Source organism: Mustela putorius, unplaced genomic scaffold (assembly GCF_011764305.1).
Source record: "Mustela putorius furo isolate JIRA1106 unplaced genomic scaffold, ASM1176430v1.1 tig00000743_pilon_pilon_pilon, whole genome shotgun sequence".
In the NCBI taxonomy this organism is placed as follows: Eukaryota; Metazoa; Chordata; class Mammalia; order Carnivora; family Mustelidae; genus Mustela; species Mustela putorius.
The window spans coordinates 2,505,969-2,529,384 of record NW_025421464.1 but is presented as its reverse complement, the minus strand read 5'-3'; the positions used below and the strand labels follow the sequence as shown (position 1 = coordinate 2,529,384).

Here is a 23,416-nt window from a genome sequence, read left to right as displayed (position 1 = left end):
TCTGGGATTGAACTGCGTTGGGCTCTCTGCTCAGCAGGGAGCCTGCTTCCTCCCCTCTCTCTCTGCCTGCCTCTCTGCCTACTTGTGATCTCTCTCTGTCAAATAAATAAATAAAATCTTAAAAAAAAAATCTTAAAAAAAAAAAAAGAAACACACTTAGAAGGAGTGCATCTCATTTAAATTATATCTCAACAAAGGTAATTTATCATTTAAAGATATAAATAAAGAAACACAATGCCCCAGCAGGAATCTTTCTTAAAAGGTTGAAAATATTTTAAAATAAAAATTCCTGGATGGTGTGTCAAGGGGCCTGAATTCAGTCACTGTCAGTAACTTGAAGGTTTACTCTCTTCCAGATACCTTGGACTTGGAGAAGTGTGCTGCATGCATTTTCAAAGCACTCTGTACTTCTTGTCATCAGTTAATAATTTCACACACACGTATGAATTTCACAAGCGTCTTTCACACATCTGCTATCCTGACTAAACTCTGACTTCTCCGGGGCCAGGCACTGCATCAGTTGTCACTGTGGTGTCCAATGCCTGTCCTGGTATCCACTCTCTGGTAGACACTTGATATTATCTGTTGAATGAGTGCATGAATGAAATAATCACTAAAGGGAAGGCACTTGGCCTCTAGGTCGAAGACATTTTGTTCATACCCTTCCAGATGGATTTTTAGTGAAGGTTGGAGAAGAAAGCCCACACTCCATGTTTCTACCCTTCCCCTCCCAACTTTCAAGGCTGAGTGCAGGGGTCAGTGAAGAAGCTCTTGGATTTGGGGGTCATGTACTAGATTCCAGGGAGCACCTCTCAGTTTTCTCATCTGTTCATTGGGGATCAGGGTAATAGTTACCCCTGGCTGTGAGAGGTCCTTGGGAAGAGACAACATAGGGGTTCAAGTGTTTCAGGTTAAAGTGATCAACACTATCTTAGTCATCTTCCTTCATGGACCTGAGCACCACCCTCCCTGGCAAGATCAGTCCTTGCACTTCTTGGGGTCACTTTACTCCACTCCAGGGGTTCTCAAAGTGTGGTCCCTAGGATCTTGTTGGAAATGTAAATTCTCAGGCTCTACCCTAGACCCTTCTGTATCAGATACTCTGGGGGTGGAGCCCAGCCATCTGCATTACAGCAAGTCCTCCAGGAGATTCTGGTGCAAGCCCAAGTTTGAGTAGTTACCGCTCTGCTCTGATGTTAAACTGTCCTGGGGCGGGACACAGGGCCTGCATCGTTCACTTCTCTATCTCCTGGGCCTGGCAGAGTAGGCGTGCAACAAGTATCTGCTGAATGTATCAGAACTATGTTAATAGCTGGTAGCCACTGATGGAGGACCTCCTGTGGGTCAGGCCACACTCTATAAACGTTTTGGGAGGATTACTCAGTTAAGCAGCTATCCCTGGGTTCATTTTACGGAGAGTGAAACCGGGGTTCAGGGGGTTCAGGGAGGCCAAGCTCTGTGTTGGGTTCTGGCAGAGGGAGATCCTCTCAGGAATCCCACGTTCTGCAGCTCGGCTTCTCCGGGCTCTCCAGCGGTCGCAGGGGCGCGCGCGTCTGTGGCGCTGCAAGTGCATTCCGTCCCGCCCCGCCCCGCCCCGCCCCGCGGTCCGCGCCTGTCCCGCATCGGCGCGTGTCCGCGAGGCCGTCCCGCCCCACCGGGGCCCGCGCGCGTCCGCGGCTCCGCGAGGGCGCTCGGTGAGGGCGCCCCGCCCCGCCCGGGGGAGGAGCGCGGCGGCGGCGGCGGCGGCTGCAGCTGTGGCGAAAGTGCGGCTGCGGAAGTGCGGCGAGGCAGGCGGCAGCGACGAGGAAGCCGAGAGGCGGCGGGCCCTGCGGGGTCGGGCGGACGCCATGGGCCGGCTGCACTGCACGGAGGACCCCGTGCCCGAGGCCGTGGGCGGCGACATGCAGCAGCTGAATCAGCTGGGCGCGCAGGTGGGTCGGGCGGCCGGGGCGCGGGCCGGCGTGGGTCCCGAGGGCTGAGGGAGGGGAGGGGTATGGGCCGAGGGCCGCCTGGGGGCGAGGAGAGTGGGACGGGCTAGGCAGGGGGGCGTCCGGTGTGCCGTGTGGCCAGAGGGAGATTCAGGGACAGGCTAAGGGGGAATCCGGGAGCCGAGGCGAGTTTGGGAGGCCGAGGAATCTCTAGAGGCCTACGGGGCAAGCTGAGGGGGCCCGAGGCAGGGGTGTGTGTGGGGGGGGGGGCGCTCAGAGGTGGGACTTCCGGGAGTCCTGGGAACGAGGAGACTATGTGGGGTTTTAGCGGAGGAACTGAGGGGCGTCTTGATAAGGCTGAAGGGAGTTTGGGGAACTGAGATAATAGTGCGAGTTTGGGGAGCTGAGGAATTTGGTGGGCCAGGGAGGGACTGCGATGTTCAGTAGGGAGGCCGGTGAGGGAGACTGAGGGGGGTCTTGGCATCCAGCGGGGGTCAGGGGAGCCTGGGGGGGGGCAGTTAATCCGTGGTCACATACAGGGTTGGGTAATGGCCTGAGGCTCCGATTAGGGGGACTATCTGACAGTCCTCAAAGAAAAAAAGCGACATTACTCTACATTACTACCCCTTGGTAGTAGTGGAGCTGGAAAAGCTGTTTTTGCTTGTTGAGGCAGCAGATGCCAGCCAGCCAACTTCCTGCTCCTCTGCCGGTTGACATGCCCTGTTCAAAGCACCACGGCGGCCAGACTAAATAGGTTAAAATGACACTTCTCACCACCATTGTAAAGGTACATCTGTTTCCCCCACTGGGTTGTAATTTCCAAGGAGGTGGGGGTCTCTCTCCTTCAACTCAACATCCCTCACAGCTTGCTGTTTTCTCATAAAGTAACACAAATTATAATGCCAGACATACTCTAAAACCCCTTTGTCCAACATAAATCGTAAGCCACATATCTAATTTTACATTTCTGGTAGTCACATTTAAAAATTAAAAAGAGTTGCAGGGCTGTGACCCTTGATTTCGGGATTGTGAGTTCAAATCCCACCTTGAGTGTAGAAATTACTTACTTGAAAATAACATCTTTAAAAAGTAAAAAATATAGGGCACCTGGGTGGCTCAGTCAGTTAAGGATCTGTCTTCCACTCAGGTCAGGATCTCAGGGTCCTGGGATTGAGTCCTGCATTGAGCTCCCTGGAAGGGGAGTCTGCTTCTCTCTTTCCCTCTCCCACTCCTGCTTGTGTGTGCTTTCTGTTTCTCAAATAGATAAAATTAAAAATAAGTAAGTAAAAATGAAAAGTAAATAAATAAAGGGGGTGCTGGAGTGGCTCGGTCTGTTGAGCGTCTGATCTCAGGGTCCTGGGATTGAGTCCCCAAGTTGTCAGACTCCCTAGGGAGCTAGAATAGGGAGTCGGCTTCTCCCTCTGCCTCTCTCTCCATTCCTGCTCTCTCTCTAATAAATAAACTAAAAATCTTTTTAAACAAAGTAAAAATGAAACAAATGTTTTTTTAGGGGCACCTGGGTGGCTGAGTTGTTAAGCATCTGCCTTGAGCTCAGGTCATGATCTCAGGGTCCTAGGATTGAGCCCCGCATCAGGCTTCCTGCACAGGAAGCCTGCTTCTCCCTCTCCCACTCCCCCTGCTTGTTTCCCTCTCTCATTGTGTCTCTCTCTTGTCAAATAAATAAATAAAATCTTTAAAAAAATTTTTTTAATAATATTTAATCAGAATATTATTATTTTAACATGTAATCCATATAAAAATGTCAATGAGATATTTTACTTTTTGATACTATTTTTTTTTAAAGATTTTATTTATTTATTTGACAGGTCACAAGTAGGCAGAGAGGGGAAAGCAGGCTCCCCGCTGAGCAGAGAGCCCGATGCAGGGTCCTAGGGCCCTGGGATCAGGACCTGAGGGGAAGGCAGAGACTTTTAACCACTGAGCCACCCAGGTGCTTTGATACTCATTTTTCTGATTCTGGTGTGCACTTTACATCTCAAATTAGACTAGCCTTTTTCTTCTTCTTCTTCTTTTTTTTTTAAAGATTTTATTTATTTATTTGACAGATCACAAGTAGGCAGAGAGGCAGGCTGAGAGAGGAGGAAGCAGACTCCCCGCTGAGCAGAGAGCCTGATGTGGGGCTCCATCCCAAGACCCTGAGATCATGACCTGAGCCGAAGGCAGAGGCTTTAACCCACTGAGCCACCCAGGCGCCCCAAGACTAGCCTTTTTCAAGTATTTAATAGCTGCATGTGGCTAGTGGCCACTGTTTATCATACAGCACTTCTAAGTGCCCTTTTTTTTATTATGTTTTTTTAAGATTTTATTTATTTATTTGAAACAGAGATTGAGAGAACAAATGGGGGAAGGGAAAGGGAGAAGCAGGCTCCCCGAAGAGCAGGGATCCCAGGACCCTAGAATCATGACCTGAGCTGAAGGCCGACACTTAACTGACTGAGCCACCCAGGCGCCCCTAAGTGCTTTTATGTATATTACTAAGCCATTGAGTCCTTAGAACCATAGGAGATAGGTACTGTTATTATCTCCATTTTACAGATTAAGGGGACTGAATCACAGAGCAGTCAAAAAGAGCCCTCAACTTATTGAGCATGTACCATGTGGCAGGCACTGTTTTCAGTGCTTTATGTGTAGCACCCCTAAAAGGTAGGTGCTGTTATTATTCCTATTTTACAGGTAAGAAAAATGGTTCCAGGAAAGAAATTTACCTCTTTAAGGTCAGGCAGCCAGGAAGTTTTAGAGCCAGGAATTCAGGACCAGATGTTGACTTTAGATTCTGGGGAATGAAACATACAGAACAGAGCTTTGTAGATGATCTCCCCAACTAGGTAGCTTAGCTTTCACTTGTTTATGTGGCAGAATTTTCTGGAAGGTTTCCGTTTGGAGAATAAAAAAGATTCTGCTGCTAAAAACCTTTTTTGAAGCTGCAGGATGGTAGGTTTCCTAAGTTTACCTCCAACTTGGTATTTATAGAAAAAATATAAACCACATTCTTTTAAAATCAGAGCTTGCCCTTATATTCTAACTTTATTTTTTTTTTAAAGATTTTATTTATTTATTTGACGGACGGACAGATCACAAGTAGGTAGAGGGGGGAGGTGCGGTGGGAAGCAGGCTTCCTGCTGAGCAGAGAGCCAGATGCAGGGCTTGATTCCAGGATCCTGAGACCATAACCTGAGCCAGGGGCAGAGGCTTAACCCACTGAGTCACCCAGGCAGCCCCTATATTCTAACTTTAAAACACACTCCAGGGGTGCCTGGGTGACTCAGTAGATTAGGTGTCTGACTGTTGGTGTTAGGTCAGGTCTTGATCTCAGGGTTATGAGTTAGGGCTGTATGGGGCACCACATTGGACTTAAAACCTGTTTAAAAAAAAAAAAACATTCTAGGTCCTTACTTTTTTTTTTTTTTTTTTTTTTAAGTTTTGGGCGGCAGGGTGTGTGTGTGTGTGAGTGAGTGATGTGTTCTTTTCTTTGTTTTTTCTTTGTGTTTCTCCACACCCAGTGCTGGGGATGGGGAGCTCAGACTCAAAACCCTGGTATCAGGAGTTGCACGCTTTTAACACTGAGCCAGCCAGCTGCCCCTTTACCTTCATTTTTAACACACAGAGCTTTTTCCTGATGAGCTGGAGTCTTTCCCCTGCCTTTTTGGATGATCAGATTTTTCCAAGTACCCACTCTATTGGCTGAGTTTATTTTGAAGTTTGAGGCCTAGGCATCTGGGAGAAAAAGAATCATTGTATCAATGTGGGTATCAACATTTATTGCCGCTCAGTGGATATTTTTCGGAATGCCTACTCTATACCAGAAAGCCATTGAACCCAGTGGGGTTTGCAAAGGCATGATGGACACAGCCTTTTATGCTGGGGAAGTTGTGATCTGCTAGGTCAGGTCAGAAAACAGAGATCCAGCACAGTACTAAGTGCAGCTAGATGTGTTCTCTGATGCCTGTGGCCTGTCCTATTTAATGAACATTTTTGAGAATAGGATTAAAAAAATAATTTTTAGAATGGGTATAAGAGAGGAAATTCAGAAAAATATGAAGAAGAAAACAAATGGTCTATGGTCTTCTCACCTAGCTGTAAATGAAAGCAACACATACAGTTAGAAAATTCAAGCAGTATTCAAAGGTATAAATTTTTTTTTTTTAAGATTTTATTTATTTATTTGAGAGAGAGAGCATGAAAGGTGAGAGGTCAGCAGGAGAAGCAGACTCCCTGCCAAGCAGGGAGCCCGATGCGGGGCTCGATCCCAGGACTCCAGGATCATGACCTGAGCTGAAGGCAGTTGCTTAACCAACTGAGCCACCCAGGCACCCTGGTACAAATTTTTTTTTTAAGATTCTATTTATTTGAGATAGAGAGTGAGAGAGCTAGCACAAGCCTGGGGGCAGAGGGAAAGGGAGAAACGCTTCCCACTGAGCATTGAGGCTGAAGCGGTGCTCCATCCCAGCACTCTGGGATCATGACCTGAGCCACGCAGGCGCCCCCAAAGGTATAAGATTAAAATAGAATACCTATTTCTCTTGTCTGCAGAAAGTCATTTTAATAGTTTCTTTTGTATCTTTGTAGGAAAAAACCCTGCATCTGCCTTTATATATATGGGTATCTGTTAAAATCTTCTTTTACACAGAAGGGATTGTGTGAAATTCCTTGAAATGGATCTATCATAATTTATTTTACCCGCTCTATATTAATAGACACTTAAGTTGCTTTCAGTTTTTTGTTTTTATAAACAATGCTGTCAGTGAATTGCTTTGTGTAAATGTGTCTGGGTTTACTTTTTGGAACATATCTGAAGGGTATACTTCCTGCAATGGAATTACTAGGTCAAGAGATAGGAGCATTTAAAAATTAGATAGGAATGGGGCGCCTGGGTGGCTCAGTGGGTTAAGCCGCTGCCTTTGGCTCAGGTCATGATCTCAGGGTCCTGGGATCGAGTCCCACATGGGACTCTGCTCAGCAAGGGGCCTGCTTCCCTTCCTCTCTCTCTGCCTACATCTCTGCCTACTTATGATCTCTCTCTGTCAAATAAATAAATAAAATCTTTAAAAAAAATTAGATAGGACTATCAAATTGCCCTCTGGAAAAGTCCCAGTTTAATCCTCTCATCGACAGTGCAAGCATGTCTGTTTCCTGGTACTTTGACCAGCATGGGTTTTATCAAATTTATATTTTTGAAGATCTGATAAGTTAAAAAGGGGTATTTCCTTATTTTGCTGATTTGCATTTCTCCTCTAGAATGATCTTGCACATCTTTCCATATATTTACTGGTAAGAATAGTTAAGATTTGATTTCATGGATGATGATGAGCAGGTGAGCATTCCAGAAGGAGACAGCTATGCAGATACAAAGGCAAAGAATGGGAAAGGTGTTTAGGGAAGATTTATTCAACAAATGCTTAACTGCACACTCTGATAACTAAGGCTCTGTGAGCATTCTAAGGCAGGTACATAGAGCACTCTCTGCTAAGACAAGTCTGTGTTTCTTATCAAGATTTAAAGTTCTAAGTGCCCTTAGGCAAGGTTCCAAGAGGGAGCCTCAGAAGTTAAGAATCTGGGTAGGTCACTTTCTTGTTAGGAGGGTGGTGGTATCCTGACAGCAGGACACTGAAGGATAAAGGAGGTTCTGGGAAAGTGGAGATAGGGATGGGGGAAAAGTAGAGATGAGGCTCAGCAGGTCCTGCAGACCAGATTAGGTTGAGGCCTCACAGGGAGATTGAGCCTGAATGCTAGGCTGAGGTCTGGAAATGGAAAAGCCACTGGAAGGCTTCTCAGTTGCTCCATTTTTCTTTTTTTAAGATTTTATTTATTTATTTGAGAGAGACAGAATGTACACAAGCAGGGGGAAGGGCAGAGGGAGAGGCAGGCTCCACACTGAGCAGAGAGTCTGTGCAGGACTCAATTCCTGGACCCTGAGATCATGACTTGAGCCAAAGGCAGACCCTTAACGACTAAGCCACTCAGGCATCCCTAAGCCACTCAGGCATCCCGGCTGCTCCATTTTGTAAAAGGCCCAGGATGACACAAAAAATAGAGTTAGCCTGGGGCGCCTGGGTGGCTCAGTGGGTTAAGCCTCTGCTTTTGGCTCAGGTCATGATCCCAGAATTCTGGGATCAAGCGCGCATCGGACTCTCTGCTCAGCGGGGAGTCTGCTTCCCCCTCTCTCTCTTCCCACTGCTCTCCCTACTTGTGATTTCTCAATCAAATAAATAAATAAAATCTTTTAAAAAAGAAAATACAGTTAGCCAAAGATCTGACAGTCCATAGATTGCAGGGGGAAATAAAGGAAAACTCATAGTCTGAAGACACAGTGTGTAACTAGTCCCTGACTTTTCTTGTTTTTACTATATAGAATCAGCAGCTATGCAAGGCTAATACCCAGTATCATAAGTGCTGCAGAAAGACAACCCCTGGTTCAGCCTTGGTTAAAGTTTTTCCAGGGAATATCCATTAAGTTTGAGGGAGTAGACGCTTCTGTGCCATTGGCAGGTATGAGTATAAATCCATGCAACTTCTTTGCAGGACATTTTGGCAACATTTTCTCAGATTTTAAAATGCATATATCATTTCACCTAAGATACATTTTAAAAATGTGTTTTAGGGCACCTGGGTGGCTCAGTTGGTTAAGCAACTGCTTTCAGTTCAGGTCACTAACCTGGAATGCTTGGGATTGAGTCCCGCATCAGGCTCCCTGCTAGAAGGGGATCCTGCTTCTGTCCCTCTGACCGCTCCCCTCTAATGCTCTCTCTCTCCCATTCTTGCTCTCGCTCTCAAATAAATAAAAAAAATCTTTAAAAAAAATGTATAGACACATGTCACAAAGAAATATTTGGGAGGATATTCATTGCAGTATTATTTAGAATAACAACAGAGTAGGCACACATGCTAAATCTATATAGTTGAATGCTGTGCATTTGTTAAAAGAATTGGCTGGAGAGGTACCTGGTTGGCTGGGTTGAAGGAGCATGCCACTCTTGATCTCAGGGCTGTTAGTTCGAGCCCCAAATTGGGTGTAGAAATTACTTAAAACAACAACAACAACAAAATAAAACTGCGTAGAGGAATGCCTGGATGACTCAGTTGGTTAAGTGCCTGCCTTTGGCTCAAGTCATGATCCCAGGATCATGATTACCAGGGTCCTGGGATTGAGTCCTGCATCAGGCTCCTTGCTTAGCCCGCTCTTTGGGTGTGCTCTTTCTCTCTCTCTGACAAATAAATAAAATCTTTTTTTTTTTAAAGGATTTTATTTATTTATTTGGCAGACAGAGATCACAAGTAGGCAGAGAGAGAGGCAGAGAGGGGAAGGGAAGCAGGCTCCCTGCTAAGCAGAGAGCCTGATGTAGGGCTGGATTCCAGCCGAAGGCAGAGGTTTTAACCCACTCAGCCACCCAGGGGCCCCAAATAAGTAAAATCTTAAAAACAAAAAAAACCAACAACAAAAAAAACTGGGTAGAATTGTATTTACTGACCAGATGAATCTCTAAGATAAAATTGGATGAAAAAAGGCAAGGTGCAGGGTACAGGTTCACTATCATCATCTCATTTCTATTTAAAAGAAATTAAATTCAAATTCAATTCTGGGAAAGCCAGAGGTGTTAGCAGTAACTACCTGTGGGCAGTGGGACTGAGTTGGGGGGGTGTCAGGGAGAGTAATTTTATTTTATTACTAAAAAAATGAAAACAAACTGTTAAAAATAATAAAATCTTAAAGAATAAACTGTTCTAGGATAGTAGATAAAAGTATAACTTTACTGTTTTGTCATATACATAATAAGACGTTTGTTGGGGAAGAAACCCAGAAAATATGGATAGACAGAAGAAAATAAATCACCTAAAATCTCACTACACAGAAATGACTGCTTTAAAAGACAAGATAGAGGGCACCTGGGTGGCTCAGTGGGTTAAGCCTCTGCCTTCAGCTCAGGTCATGATCTCAGGGTCCTGGAATCGAGCCCCGCATCGGGCTCTCTGCTCAGTGGGGAGCCTGCTTCTCCCTCTCTCTTTGCCTGCCTCTCTGTGATCTCTCTCTGTGTCAAATAAAGAAATAAAGTCTTTAAAAAAAAAAAGTCCAGGTAGAGAAAAAGCTTGTATAGTATGTTAACATTTGTGTGGGGTGGAAAAAGAAGAAATCACATTATTTGGATTGGCTTGTGCTTGAATAATAAATATGTGGAAATAGAAACAAAAAGAAAAAAGCAACTACTATTAATCTTCCAGTGATCTCCCTTTCAGGTTGTGTGTGTGTGTGTGTGTGTGTGTGTGTGTGTACACACACGTGTACTTGGACCCTTGAGATGTATATATGCATATGTGTGCATATACTCACAGTCTCGGTGTATATCTCCCAAGTGTTCCAATAAAATACACAAGTTTTTCAGACAGTATAGTAGCACTGATATATTGACACTGGATAGTGGGTGTTTTGAATATTTGAACTTTAAGATGATCAGACAGGTATCAATACTCTCTCTTAAGGGTCTGTAGTTGGATGGAATGTGGGAACATTGACCCAGGAGTAGAATGTTACTGATGTTCTGTCATTTTCTTCATAGCAGTTCTCGGCCTTGACAGAAGTGCTTTTCCACTTCCTAACTGAGCCAAAAGAGGTAAAGTACCTTATGATAGGGAGAGTTCTGAATGTGGGTCTGCAGCCCTGAGATGCTAAGCAAGTGAAGGCTGGGTTTGTTTCCTTTCTTCAGGTGGAAAGGTTTCTGTCTCAGCTCTCTGAGTTTGCCACCACCAATCAGATCAGTCTTGGCCCTCTCAGAAGCATCGTGAAAAGCCTCCTTCTGGTTCCAAATGGTGAGTAGCCTCTCTGGCAGCTGAGGCTGGAGATGTTAACTTGAATTCTTCAGTCCACAGGGTCTGCAAGCTGCTCTGGCACTGAGCCAGCGCACTCAGTAGAGAACCAGATAGGGGCAGGACTTGAAGTCTAGGAAGGGAAGAAGCCCGGTACAGAGAACTGCAGTAAAATGTAGTAGAGGTACAGCTCAGAGTGCAGTCTGCATCCCAGCTTCTGTCCCCAGACTGCTGTCTGGTCCTCTGCACTGTAAGTACAGAAATCAAGAGTAAGCATTTAGAAGCTTTTATAGCAATTTGGCCGAAATCTTTTGAATATACTGATTTTTCAAATGGGGCTTGTATTTTTTTTTTTTTTAAGATTTTATTTTGGGGGATCTGGGTGGCTCAGTCATTATACATCTGACTTTGCTCAGGTCATGATTCTGGTGGCAGGGGGGTGGTCTTGGGATAGAGCTGCATCTGGCTCCCTGCTGAGCGGGGAGCCTACTTCTCCCTCTTCCTCTCCCACTTTCCCTGCTTGTGTTCCCTCTCTTGCTGTGTCTCTATCAAATAAATAAATGAAATTAAAAAAAAATAATAAAGATTTCATTTTTTTTTTTTTTAATTTTTTTTTTTTTTAATTTATTTGACAGACAGAGATCGTAAGTAGGTGGAGAGGCAGGCAGAGAGAGAGGAGGAAGCAGGCTCCCTGCTGAGCAGAGAGTCCGATGCGGGGCTCGATCCCAGGACCTGGGATCATGACCCGAGCCGAAGGCAGAGGCTTTAATCCACTGAGCCACCCAGGCGCCCCAAAGATTTCATTTTTAAATAGTCTCTACACCCAATGTGGAACTCAAACTCATAACCCTGAAATCAGGAGTCACATGTTCTACTGACTAAACCAGCTAGGCACCTCATGGGCGCTCATGTGTGCGCACGTGTGTTTAATGTGGTAAGATACATATAATGTAGGGGTGCCTGGGTGGCTTAGTGGGTTAAAGCCTCTGCCTTTGGCTCAGGTCATGATCCCAGGGTCCTGGGATCGAGCCCCGTGTCGGGCTGTCTGCTCGACAGGAAGCCTGCTTCTTCCTTTATCTCTGCCTGACTTTCTGCCTACTTGTGATCTCTATCTCTCAAATAGATAAATAAAATCTTTTGGGGCGCCTGGGTGGCTCAGTGGGTTAAGCCGCTGCCTTCGGCTCAGGTCATGATCTCAGGGTCCTGGGATCGAGTCCCACATCAGGCTCTCTGCTCAGCAGGGGGCCTGCTTCCCTTCCTCTCTCTGTGATCTCTTCCCTTCCTCTCTCCTACTGTGATCTCTCTCTGTCAAATAAATAAATAAAATCTTAAAAAAAAAATAGATAAATAAAATATTTAAAAAAAAAAAGCGAAGGATACAAAATATTAAAAAAGAAAGATATACAAAATGTAAAATTGACTACTTTAACTATCTGGGACTTATATTTTATATGCATTTTTCTAAATTTTCATAGAACTTCACAAAAATACCAGTCCATGATGGATTGAAAATAAAAAAGTTCTTTCACTGCATATGGTTTTGGAGGTAATTTGCTTAGAGCAATCAGGAAAATCTCTAGTCAGGAGGGAAGTGATCACAAAGGTTTAGCTGTAGGGATATCCATCATAGCACTGTTTTGATGATATAGAAGAATTAGAAATAAATTGCCCGGAAGTTAGAGATTAGTATAAAGCATGGAGGTCCGTTTTTACAGGGGAACATCTTGGTGGTCAAAATTCATAGTTCTGAGTTAGGTAGATGTGGGTCTGTCACTTAGGTATCCAGTCTCTCCCAGCCCTTGGCAACAACCCCTCCTAACATTTTCCTGCCAATCTGAGCTTTTTCATGGTAAATGGAGGGGGCTCATTTTGAAGATTGAGATAATGTAAATGATATGCATAACATAGTACCTCAGTAAAAGGTTGCTCTTTTCAAATTCTGTAATAATTTAAAAAGGTGCTAATGAGGAAAATGTAATGATACAGAAAATTGTTCACAATATACTGTTTAATAAAAATAATAGTTTAGGGGCTCCTGGGTGGCTCAGTGGGTTAAAGCCTCTGCTTTCAACTCAGGTCATGATTCCAGGGTCCTGGGATCCAGCCTCGCATAGGTCTCTCTGCTCAGCGGGGAGCCTGCTTCCTGCCTCTCTGCCTACTTGTGATCTCTGTCTATCCAATAAATAAATAAAATCTTTTAAAAAATAGTTTATAGGGCACCTGGGTGGCTCAGTTGGTTGAGCAACTGAACTGCCTTCGGCTCAGGTCATGATCCCGGACTTCCAGGATGGAGTCCCGCATCAGGCTCCCAGCTCCTTGGGGAGTCTGCTTCTCCCTCTGACCTTCTCCTCTCTCATGCTCTCTCTCACTCATTCTCCCTCAAATAAATAAATAAAATCTTTTAAAAAAGTAGTTTATAAAACTATGTACCACAATCCTATTTTTATTAAAAAAAAAAGGGGAATGTTAACTGTGGTTATATCTGGGTGGAGGGACTATGGGTTGTCTTGTTTGTTTTTGACTGTATATTATCTACAGAGTTGCTAGATTTGGCAATTTAATCAAAAGTTAATTTTATGTAAAGAGAGAGGCGACATTTGAGGCCAATCTCAAAGAATGAATCAATGTTGACCGGGTTGAGAGGATGTAAAACAGCGCTTTACAAATTAGCAATGGACTGATCTTCCCAAGCCCGCATCCCAGTGATGTAGTGAAAGTTGGGTGTTTAATTTATTTGTTCCTGTTGTGCTCCTTCCCATATCTTAGTGCAGGTCTTTTCCTTTGCTTGTTCTTTGCTCCTGAGGTTCTGTGGGTTCAAATCAGAGCATCCTGAGGTTTCCAACTCTGAAATTTCTCATCATCTGTTCATAGGGCTTTTGTATTTGTTGCCTTTGTGGTGGGTTAAAGGCATGTGAACCAAAGGCTGGATGAGAATGTACAGTCTTTCCTAACATGGGGATACATTCTCATTGCAATAAATTTTCAGTTGCAAATTGATTCAATACATTTTCATTGCAAATCTGTAACAGTGCAGAGTCAGAAGTGAAAAAATCCCCTCTCATGCTACTCTTTTTTTTTTTTTTTTAAAGATTTTTAAAATTTATTTGAGAGAGAGAGAGATCACAAGCAGGCAGAGAGGCAGAGAGAGAGAGAGAAGCAGGCTCAGAGAGCCCGACGTAGGGCTCTGTCCCAGGACTCTGAGATCATGGCCTGAGCCAAAGGCAGAGGCTTAACCCACTGAGTCACCCAAGCACCCCCTCATGCTACTCTTGTCTCCAGACACCATCGTAGTTTAATTTTGGTATATATCTTTTTTTTCTTTTTTTTAAGATTTTATTTATTTATTTGACAGAGATACAGCAAGACAGAGAACACAAGCTGGGAGGGTTTGGGAGAGGGAGAAGCAGGCTTCCCACTGAGCAGGAAGGCCAATGCAGAGCTCCATTCCTGGACCCTGGGATCAGGACCTGAGCCAAAGGCAGGTGCTTAACCAACTGAGGCCCTCAGGCGCCCCTGTATCCTTTTATATTTTCTTGTCCACTGGCGGACATGCACATATGCACATGTGTAGTCTTTGTTTTTCATGAGTGGTTGGAAACCGTGAAAGTGCTCTTCAGCTTGTATTTTTTCCTACATGGTATGTCGCAGAGATTTCTCCATGTCGACTTCATTCTTCTGAGGGCTGTAATGTGCCAGGCACTGGATGTCTCTTCAGCTAGTCCTCTTTCATCCTGTTGCTGCACATCTTTGTAACCTTTCAGCCTCAAACGGTGCTGGTGCCGCAGTGACTGCCCTCAGGACATTGAGCACGCCCCATTGTGAGTGTTTCTGTAGGGTAGGGCCTGGGTGTGTGGTACCAGAGTCGTCTCATTCTGGCCTGTGGGGATGGGTTTGTCTGTGAGTGGAAACCTGTCTACTGGGGCACCTGGGTGGCTCAGTGCGTTAAGCCTCTTCCTTCAGCTCAGGTCATGATCTCAGGGTCCTGGAATTGAGCCCCACACCGGACTCTGCTCAGTGGAGAGCCTGCTTCCCCCTCTCTCTCTGCCTGCCTCTCTGCCTTTTTCTTCTCTCTCTCTCTGTCAAATAAATAAATAAATCTTTAAAAAAGGAAAAGAAACCTGTCTACCTAACAGTTGTGTGGACACTGATTTTTCAAAGAGATTTCTGTCTTCTGGTATTCCTGCCTTCCTATCTTCGTTAGATCCGCTCCCCACCCCCTCAGTCCTGTCAAACTGCCTTCAGTCCTCCCCAACCTGGGAGCTTCTGCCCATGTTGCCTCAGAAAGCCTTCCTGACTTCAGTCCACGGTGACCTCCCTTCCTGTTAGCTCCAGAGAGATGGTTTTTATCCACAGTTCTCATTTTCGACTGTAATTGTTCATAGCTTTCTATTGTTCATGCTGTTTTACATGTATCTATATTGTGACTTTAACAGAGAGCTTTTCCTCTGAAGTCACAGGAGGATCTTGTACTTCTTTCCTGAGCCAAGGTTGCAAGTAAAGCGATAACATAAAGCAGATGTTTAATACATGCTGCATGAGTTGAGCTGAACTTAGGAGATCCTGTGCCCCTCCCAGGGGATGTTGGGTGTATATTTTTCAGGCAAGATTGATTGTCATTGTTTATAGCAGGTATTTACTGTTGGTGCAGAGAATCCTGAAGAACTAGCATACCATTAAAGAGGTGGGCTTTGCAGCATGTTAGTCACATTAGCTATATAGCTTTTAAACCTTGGTCAGATGAGCCTCAGTTTCTTTCTTTCTTTCTTTTCTTTTCTTTTTTTTTTTTTTTAAGATTTATTTACTTATTTATTTGACAGAGAGAGATCACAAGTAGGCAGAGGCAGGCGGGGTTGGGCGGGGACAGGCTCCCTGCTGAGCAGAGAGCCCTATGCCGGGCTCAATCCCATGATATTGGGACCTGACCTGAGGTCATGACCTCAATATCATGACCTGAGCCAAAGGCAGAGGGTTTTTTTGTTTGTTTGTTTTAAGATTTTTATTTATTTATTTGACAGAGAGAGATCACAAGTAGGCAGAGAGGCAGGCAGAGAGAGGAAGGGAAGCAGGCTCCCTGCTGAGCAGAGAGCCCGATGTGGAACTCGATCCCAGGACCCTGAGATCATGACCTGAGCTGAAGGCAGAGGTTTAACCCACTGAGCCACCTAGGTGCCCTCAGCCTCAGTTTCTTATCTGAAAAACAGTAATAAGAGCAGTATAGTTGTGGCATTAGGAATGCATGAGTTAATATATGCAAAGTACTTAATATAGTTTAGCTAAACTTTGGCTTTATATTTTGATAGTTCAGTTAGTTTCAGTCCTGTGCCTTCTCAGATTATGGGAACTAAGCATCTGAGGGTGTAGCTTATAAATCACTTACTCTCTTCTTCCACCCAAAATAAGTTCTTAGTTCTTCCTGCCATATTGTGGCAGTAACATCTCCCATGTCTGCTCCCCTGGTTCCCGCCTGGCCTGGAGTACCCCCCTGCAGCACATCCGAGATCTTGTTGCACCTCACAGCTGCTGACTTTGCATGGTGAGGTCCTAATCCTCAGCATGGCATTCAAGGCTTTCCCAGTCTCATCTGAAGTATAAGGGCTTCCAGGTCCTTATCCTCTTCCTTGTCCCTCATCCTGGGCCTGCCTTTTAGGAAGGCTTCCCTGTAGAAGTACAGCTTATTAATGCTGGGGGAGTCACAGCCCTCCAGATCAGTTTTCCCCAAATTAGTATTTTCTTTTCTTTTTTTTTTTTTAAAGATTTTATTTATTTTTTTGAGAGAGAGAGCAAGTTAAGAGAGAGCACGAGAGGGGAGAAGATCAGAGGGAGAAGCAGATTCCCCAAGGGACTGGGATCCTGATGCGGGACTTGATCCCCAGACCCCGGGATTATGATCTGAGCCAAAGGCAGTCCAATAACCAACTCAGCCACCCAGGCGCCCCCCCCCAAATTGGTATTTTCATCCAGAAAAGGCTTCTGTGGTCAGCCAGAAGCCAGGATTACTGTCCCCCACCCCAGCCTTGGAATCTTGGAGAGACATACACATTAACATATCTCAGGCTCTGAGAAGTCCCATAATAAAGAAACTTGCTTACCCAGTATCTGAGAAACAGTTAACCATAGAACCTGTCCTCTCTTTCCCTTACCCTTTCCCCTCCCCCTCTTTCTTTTGCAGGGAGAGGGTCAGGTAAGCTTGTTCTAGTTTAATCTTTGTCTTACAGATAAAGAGAGCCCTAGAGAAGGGAAGTGACTTGTTTAGGATCTTACAGTGGGGAAGCTGGGACCAGTACCTCCCATGCTTGGCATAAAGCCCAGTGGCTTTTGTTTTTGTTTTTTAATGTTTTTCTTTTACTATTTAGTATGTAATTCTTAAAAACACCTGACTTCAGTAGTTATCAGCCCATAGCCAGATTGTTTCATCTACACCCCACCCACTTCTCACTGCTCTCCAAACTGGATTATTTTAAAGCGCATCTCAGAAGTCACATCTCAGGAGGTCCAGGAGGTCGTGCCATTTTATTTCTGAATACCTAGTCATTATCTCCAAAAGATAAAGATAAATCCCCCCCCTTATCAAGCTACAATGCCATTATCGTATCTGAAATTAAAATATGCAGTCAGTGTTCAGAGGTCCCCATTGTCTCAAGCATTTTGTTTGTCTGTAGTTGGTTGCTGTCATCGAGATCCAGGGAGGGTTCCCACATTGCATTTGGTTGCTGGATGGCCCTTGTGTGCTTACTTGTCACCATAGCTACTTAACAGCTTTGAGATCTTGAGCCAAGTTACTGAACCTCTCTGAGAATCAGTGTCCTCAGAAAACATCTTATAATAGAAGTTCTTTTTTTTTTTTTAAAGATTTTATTTATTTATTTGACAGAGAGAGATCACAAGTAGGCAGAGAGGCAAGCAGAGAGAGGGGAGAAGCAGGCTCGCCGCTGAGCAAAGAGCCGGATGTGGGGCTCGATCCCAGGACCCTGGGATCATGACCTGAGCTGAAGGCAGAGGCTTTAATCCACTGAGCCACCCAGGCGCCCCTATAATAGAAGTTCTTACATCACTGCAAGAATAAAGGAAGATACTCAATGTGAAATACTTTAGGGAGTGCAAGTGCACTGCTGCTAATACTATGATTGTCTTCTAGATACAGATAACTCCCGGATTATAGATAACTCAGCTTTAGGACTACTGTTTAAGCCTGGTTTTATTTTATTACTTAGCAAGATCTTTAGCCCTTGTGGGTAACTGTTACTTAAGAAAAGGTGATAATGCCCCTTCTCCTCTCCCAAGGGAGTTCTTTCTCACTGGACAAAAACAGAGGAATCAGCAATGAGCAGTAGTCACAAATGGTATTTAATCAACTGTTGAGCAGAGTTCCCTAGCATTCCAACCTCACCCCACTCTGCTGCTTTTCTCTGTGGCACTTTTCAGCCATGCTCTATATGGCTTCCTTACTTGTTAAATTATTGTTGTAGTCTTTCTTCCCAATAGAAGGTGAGCAGGGCAGACATTGTCTGTGTGTCTATGGATGTTTCCCAGCAGTAGCATAGTTCTGCCACTGGCAGGTCCTCAGTAAATGCTCGTGCAGTGACTGTGACTTCTGTCTTTCCATGAGCCTTTCCATGAGGCCAGAGAAGTGGATTCATCTGGTCAGCCTTCAAGGTCAGCTATGTTCCTGACATTTTATCTTTACTACTGACGTTGCTAAAGCGCTCTGCAGGTATATTTGAGGGTGCTCTCAAGAGCACATCTGGTGGGGGACTTACTGGCAGTGTAGTTGGTGACTGTGGCCTTGCCACATTTTCTCTCCAAAAGCTTAATCTTTCTTATCTTTAGTTTCCTGGTAAATTAAAGATTTTTTTTTTATTTTATTTATTTATTTGACAGAGAGAGAGATCACAAATAGGTAGAGAGACAGACAGAGAGAGAGATGAGGAGAAGCAGGCTCCCTGCTGAGCAGAGAGCCCGATGCGGGTCTCGATCCCAGGCCCCTGGGATCATGACCTGAGCCAAAGGCAGAGGCTTAACCCACTGAGCCACCCAGGCGCCCCGGTAAATTAAAGGTTTTATTAGTAATCCCCACTTCAGAGTACTTTGGGATCATCAAGTAAAATACTGGATTTGAGCTAGATACACACTAAGGAGCTATACATGTTGTAGTCATGAATTAATTGAATTGGCTAGGGAGTGGCTGTCTTGGATTGCCTTTATGGCCAAGGTTTCCTGGTGTCTTGCCTTTTTCATTTTGCTATGGCTTCCTTGCTCAGTCTGATTTTGGCGATAAAAGATTTCCTCCCTTTGTTTACATGGTTTATTTTGCAGGGGACAAACAGCCTTTAGGATTGTTTTTCAGGAGTGAGCTGGGGGTGGGGAGTTGGGCTCAGGGTATTACGCTAGGGCTTTCCCTGGATGGTGGTGGATGTCTCCTTATTCTTTAATTAGTCAGCTTCTGGAAGACTAAGAAGTGGAAAATTTTAAGGCGGTTGCCATTTGTGACTCTAGGCTGTAGCCCGAGGTTAATCATTGAGAAGCCCAGATTGCTGGCAACACTTTGTTTTCAGGAATTGGACCTCGCAAGCAGAACAAAGCAGCCCCCACAGGGGAGTGCTCTTAGGGCTTGTGAGGGGAAGCTTTGTCTGCCCCTCTGGAAGTGACTTGGGAATTGTAGAAGCCAGCTGTTACTCCATCTTCGTTTACCTTCTGAAAGCTGATTTTCTTTGGCAGCTCTGTCCAGTAGAACTAACTAACTAGGTGGAAATGGTTTCCAGTCCACATTGCCCAGTACTATGGCCACCAGACCTGTGTGGCCATTGAGGACATGAAACAGTGCATCTAAGGAGCAGAATTTTAAATTTTGTTTAATTTTAATTAATTAAAATTTAAGGGGGTGCTAGGAGAAAATAAAGTTTAAATGACCCACCCATCTTTAGTGGTTCTGGATGGCACAGCGCAGCACTAGGCTGTTGCTCTTATTTCCCACCCTGACATTGAGCTCCCGGGCTTGGCTCCAGGACTCTGTGGCCTTACTCCTTGCTCACATGGGTATCCCCAGCCCCAAGCCCATAAAGTCCTTCTTGCTTTCTAAGTTCTTTCATGCTTTCGGAGGGGTAAACATTTGCGTTGTACAAGAAACAAAGCATGCTGTCCCACTCTCCAGTTGCTTCCTCTGTGCCTTTTTTTCCCAGCTGGATTGAGATTTTCCTGGAGCTAGCCCCGTCATTTGTGTATCCCCTCTGTCCTCTCTGTCGTATCAGTCGTTCTATTAATACTTACTGCCAGTTGATTAACTGATACGTCCTTTTTAATTGATTTCTCCCATTTCCCAGGTGCGTTGAAGAAGAGTCTCACAGCGGATCAGGTCCGGGCTGATCTCATAACTCTTGGTAGGTCATTGCCAAAGTTGCTCGGGGTGACAGGTCTGGCAGCTCTTTATTTTGTTCAAGTTTCTTTCTGTTCTCTTATAGGTCTTAGTGAGGAGAAAGCCACTTACTTTTCTGAAAAGGTATCATATTCCTCTTAATCAGAGTTAATTAAGATTGTTTTGTTTTTATTTCATGAAAAGAAACAAGTGTGAAATGCCGACTAAGGAAAAGCCATCAATCAATTCTGTGTCATTTCCCCAGCTTAATGGGTTTCATGCAAATGACATACATACAGTGTTTAAATGGCGGCACTATTTAGTGCATCTCTGATTTGACTGACTTTAGCTGTCCTGCAGTTTTTGTCCCAAACTGGGACTCCATCTTGGAATGAAAGAAAACATTTATGTGGTCTTCTGCCGGTCTTTACTGCCCGTCTTTCAGATCTGTGCATTTAGGCTGAGCCCTTGGTTCTGCATTCTTCCCCTTGTCTGTATAAATACTAAACGTTGCTGTTTTGGGGTACAGAGTGAAGAGGGGGCATTTTCCCCATTGTTATGACTTCAGCTTTTTGCTTTTGTTCTAGTGGAAGCAGAGTGCCCCCACCCTTGCTCGATGGGCCATAGGACAAACTCTGATGATTAACCAGCTTGTAGATATGGAGTGGAAATTTGGAGGTAACTAGTTAGAGCTAGTTCCGGGTCATTCGGGGGGTGTAGGGTGGGATTGCAGAGGCTTTCACATAGTTTCCATGGGGAGCACACGTCCTCAGTCCTCACAGACTGAGGGCTCACAGTTGGGGCTAGCAACTGCTTCTCTGTATTGCTGCTGGCGTTTGGCAGCTGTTTTTGTGTCCTTGGCTCTTGGTAAGTTGACTTCCTGAAGAGCACATTTTGCTGTCCTCATGTTCATCCCTGCATGGCTTCTGCTGGACAGCCTGTGAGATTGAGGTGTTGAGAGTAGGTACGTTGTCAACCCATCACTTAACGAATTTTCTCTTTTGTGTCACAGTGACATCTGGGAGCAGTGAACTGGAGAAAGTGGGAAGTATTTTTTTACAAGTAAGTCTTCTGATCTGTGAAAATGGGTAGATTTTTGACTTGGTTAAGAATTACAAAATTGTCATTGGATTTTTTTTTTTTTTTTTTTTTAATTTATTTGACAGACAGAGATCACAAGTAGGCAGAGAGGCAGGCGGAGAGAGAGGAGGAAGCAGGCTCTCTGCCAAGCAGAGAGCCCGATGCGGGGCTTGATCCCAGAACCCTGGGATCATGACCTGAGCCAAAGGCAGAGGCTTAACCCACTGAGCCACCCAGGCGCCCCTGTCATTGGATTTTTTTAAAGACCCAGTTAAGCGGCTGTTCACTGAAGTGCCAAGTACTTCAGAGCCGTGTGGTCAGCCAGACACGTGGCCACTAACGTCCCAACTCTCAGATTAATAGGATCTTCATATTTTTCTTAAAAGCTTGATTGTTTTGTAGTCATGAGAATTGTTAGAAGTTTTGGTGATCCAGATTGCTTCTCTTTGATGCTCAAGTCAGAAGCTGGATGCTTTGATGTTTAAGTGAAAAGATTTCAAAAATTTCTTTGCCCTATTGTCATCATTTTAATTTAAATTTTTATTGCCTCTTTTTTTTTTTTTAATCAGTTAAAGTTGGTGGTTAAGAAAGGAAATCAAACTGAAAATTTGTACATAGGTGAGTCTGAATTCCTGTTTGAGCCTTTTCACTTTTTCCATGTTCTCTGCAATCAGTGGGCTTGTGAAGCACCACAAATCATTTCTTCTAGGAAAAAAGTCATCCCTGAGCTGTGGAGTAGCCATTCCACTGCCTCTCCTCTCATAAATAATAAGCCATCAGCAGGTTGGAGACCCCACAGTTGAAGAGCCTCTTTGAAAAAGGGAAAGTGCAGGGAGAAGGGACAGCAAAGATTGAAGAGCAAGCCGCTCTTGCTGCAAAAGTCGTGCTGAACATCCTGAATAATGCCCTTTCATCTCTTTGTGCTGTGAAGTTATGCCATTTTTAAATTCTCCACTTTTGTAGGGAGCCGAGAACCTTTCTGTGTTCAAGGCTCTCAGTTCTTTATTGTGGTCAATTACCCATCAAGTGCTGCTTAGATGTACTAAGTCAAAAAAGAAGAAAAAAAAAATCTCTGGGTGGAAATTCATTTTCTTGGATGATTCTGTGGAGTTGGAAACATTTACCTGAAGCTGAATTTTCTCTCCCCAGAATTAACCTTGCCTCAGTTCTACAGCTTCCTGCACGAGATGGAGCGAGTCAGAAGCAGCATGGAGTGTTTGAGCTGATTTCTGGCCCCTTCCCTCTTCTCTTCCATGGGTGGCTGCTCTGAGAGGCACCTCACTCACAGGCCTGTGGGGTGCTGATAAGGGCCCTGCTTGCTTTTTGGGAGCCCATGTGCAAAGTTTTCTGGAAAATGACAGGATTAAGTACTAAAGAACCCTATAAGATTACTCTGAATTCTTTGTTAAGGGAACCTTGTCTCCCAGGACACTTTTTAGGTATTCATACAGGCTATTATTGCATCTCAAATTCAGGGGAGGAAATAAATGGTTACCTCCCCATTAGAGTTCCAGAGTAAACAGATGCACTCAAGATGCACACTGGTCATCCTTTCCTCAGAAAAGCAAGGGCTTATTTATGGCTGACACATGTGGGGAGCCCCCAGCGATCTCTCTATGCACTCTGCATTTGTGGGGTGGTGGTGCATTGCTAATCAGTTTTTAATGGGGCACCTGTGTATAAATACTTGCTTGGTCTGCTCTGAAAAGAACTGAGGCCAACCTCTGTCCTCATTTTGGGTTGTGCCCTGTTGTGTTGTAATGAGGCTATTTTAGCTTGTTTTGGTTCAAGCTGACCTCTGTTGGTTAGACAATGAATAAAAAAAGCTTCTAAAGAAAAGGTCTGAATCCAGTTGTCTCTGTGAATGGATGAAAGAGTCATCTGCCTTGCAGAGCGCTAGTGCTCTAATCTTCAGCAGTTATCCTGGTTTTGGTGAAGGCTGTGAGTCTTCAGTGAAATTAGCTGTGGTCCAAAGGTAGAATTTGTAAGAGCAGTTCAGGGCAGATTCAGGTTAAAAACATCAAGAAAAGCATGAGTGTTGTGTTCCGATGACTTTAGGGTCCCACCTAGCGTATGATTTATCTTCCTCAGGAATTTTTTTAAAAATTCTGAATAGATAATACATCCCCATGGTTTAGAAGGTACATTGTGAAGTAATTCCTTCTCATCCCCATTCCCCAGTTACCTAATTCCTTTCCCTTAGTAACCACTGTTAAGTTTATTCTGTGTTCTTCCAGACATA

At 44.5% G+C, this 23,416-nt stretch overlaps 1 protein-coding gene across 3 annotated transcripts; it reads left to right on the top strand.

The window, feature by feature from the left end:
• The first annotated feature begins 1,659 nt into the window (after positions 1-1,659).
• COMMD7 (COMM domain containing 7) lies at positions 1,660-23,013 on the top strand. 3 transcript variants are annotated; one of them, XM_045084067.1, is made up of 9 exons: positions 1,660-1,931; positions 10,499-10,552; positions 10,646-10,748; positions 20,063-20,119; positions 20,201-20,238; positions 20,682-20,772; positions 21,107-21,156; positions 21,744-21,792; positions 21,884-22,317. In XM_045084067.1, exons 1-9 carry the CDS (start codon positions 1,848-1,850, stop codon positions 21,937-21,939), a joined length of 582 nt encoding a protein of 193 aa, XP_044940002.1. In that variant the 5' UTR covers positions 1,660-1,847; the 3' UTR covers positions 21,940-22,317. The 3 variants fall into 3 exon arrangements, with proteins under 3 accessions (XP_044940002.1, XP_044940001.1, XP_044940000.1); XM_045084066.1 differs by lacking the exon at positions 21,884-22,317 and adding an exon at positions 22,324-23,013 and having other exon boundaries at positions 1,667-1,931; positions 10,502-10,552; XM_045084065.1 differs by lacking the exon at positions 21,884-22,317 and adding an exon at positions 22,324-23,013 and having other exon boundaries at positions 1,673-1,931.
• Positions 23,014-23,416: the final 403 nt, after the last annotated feature.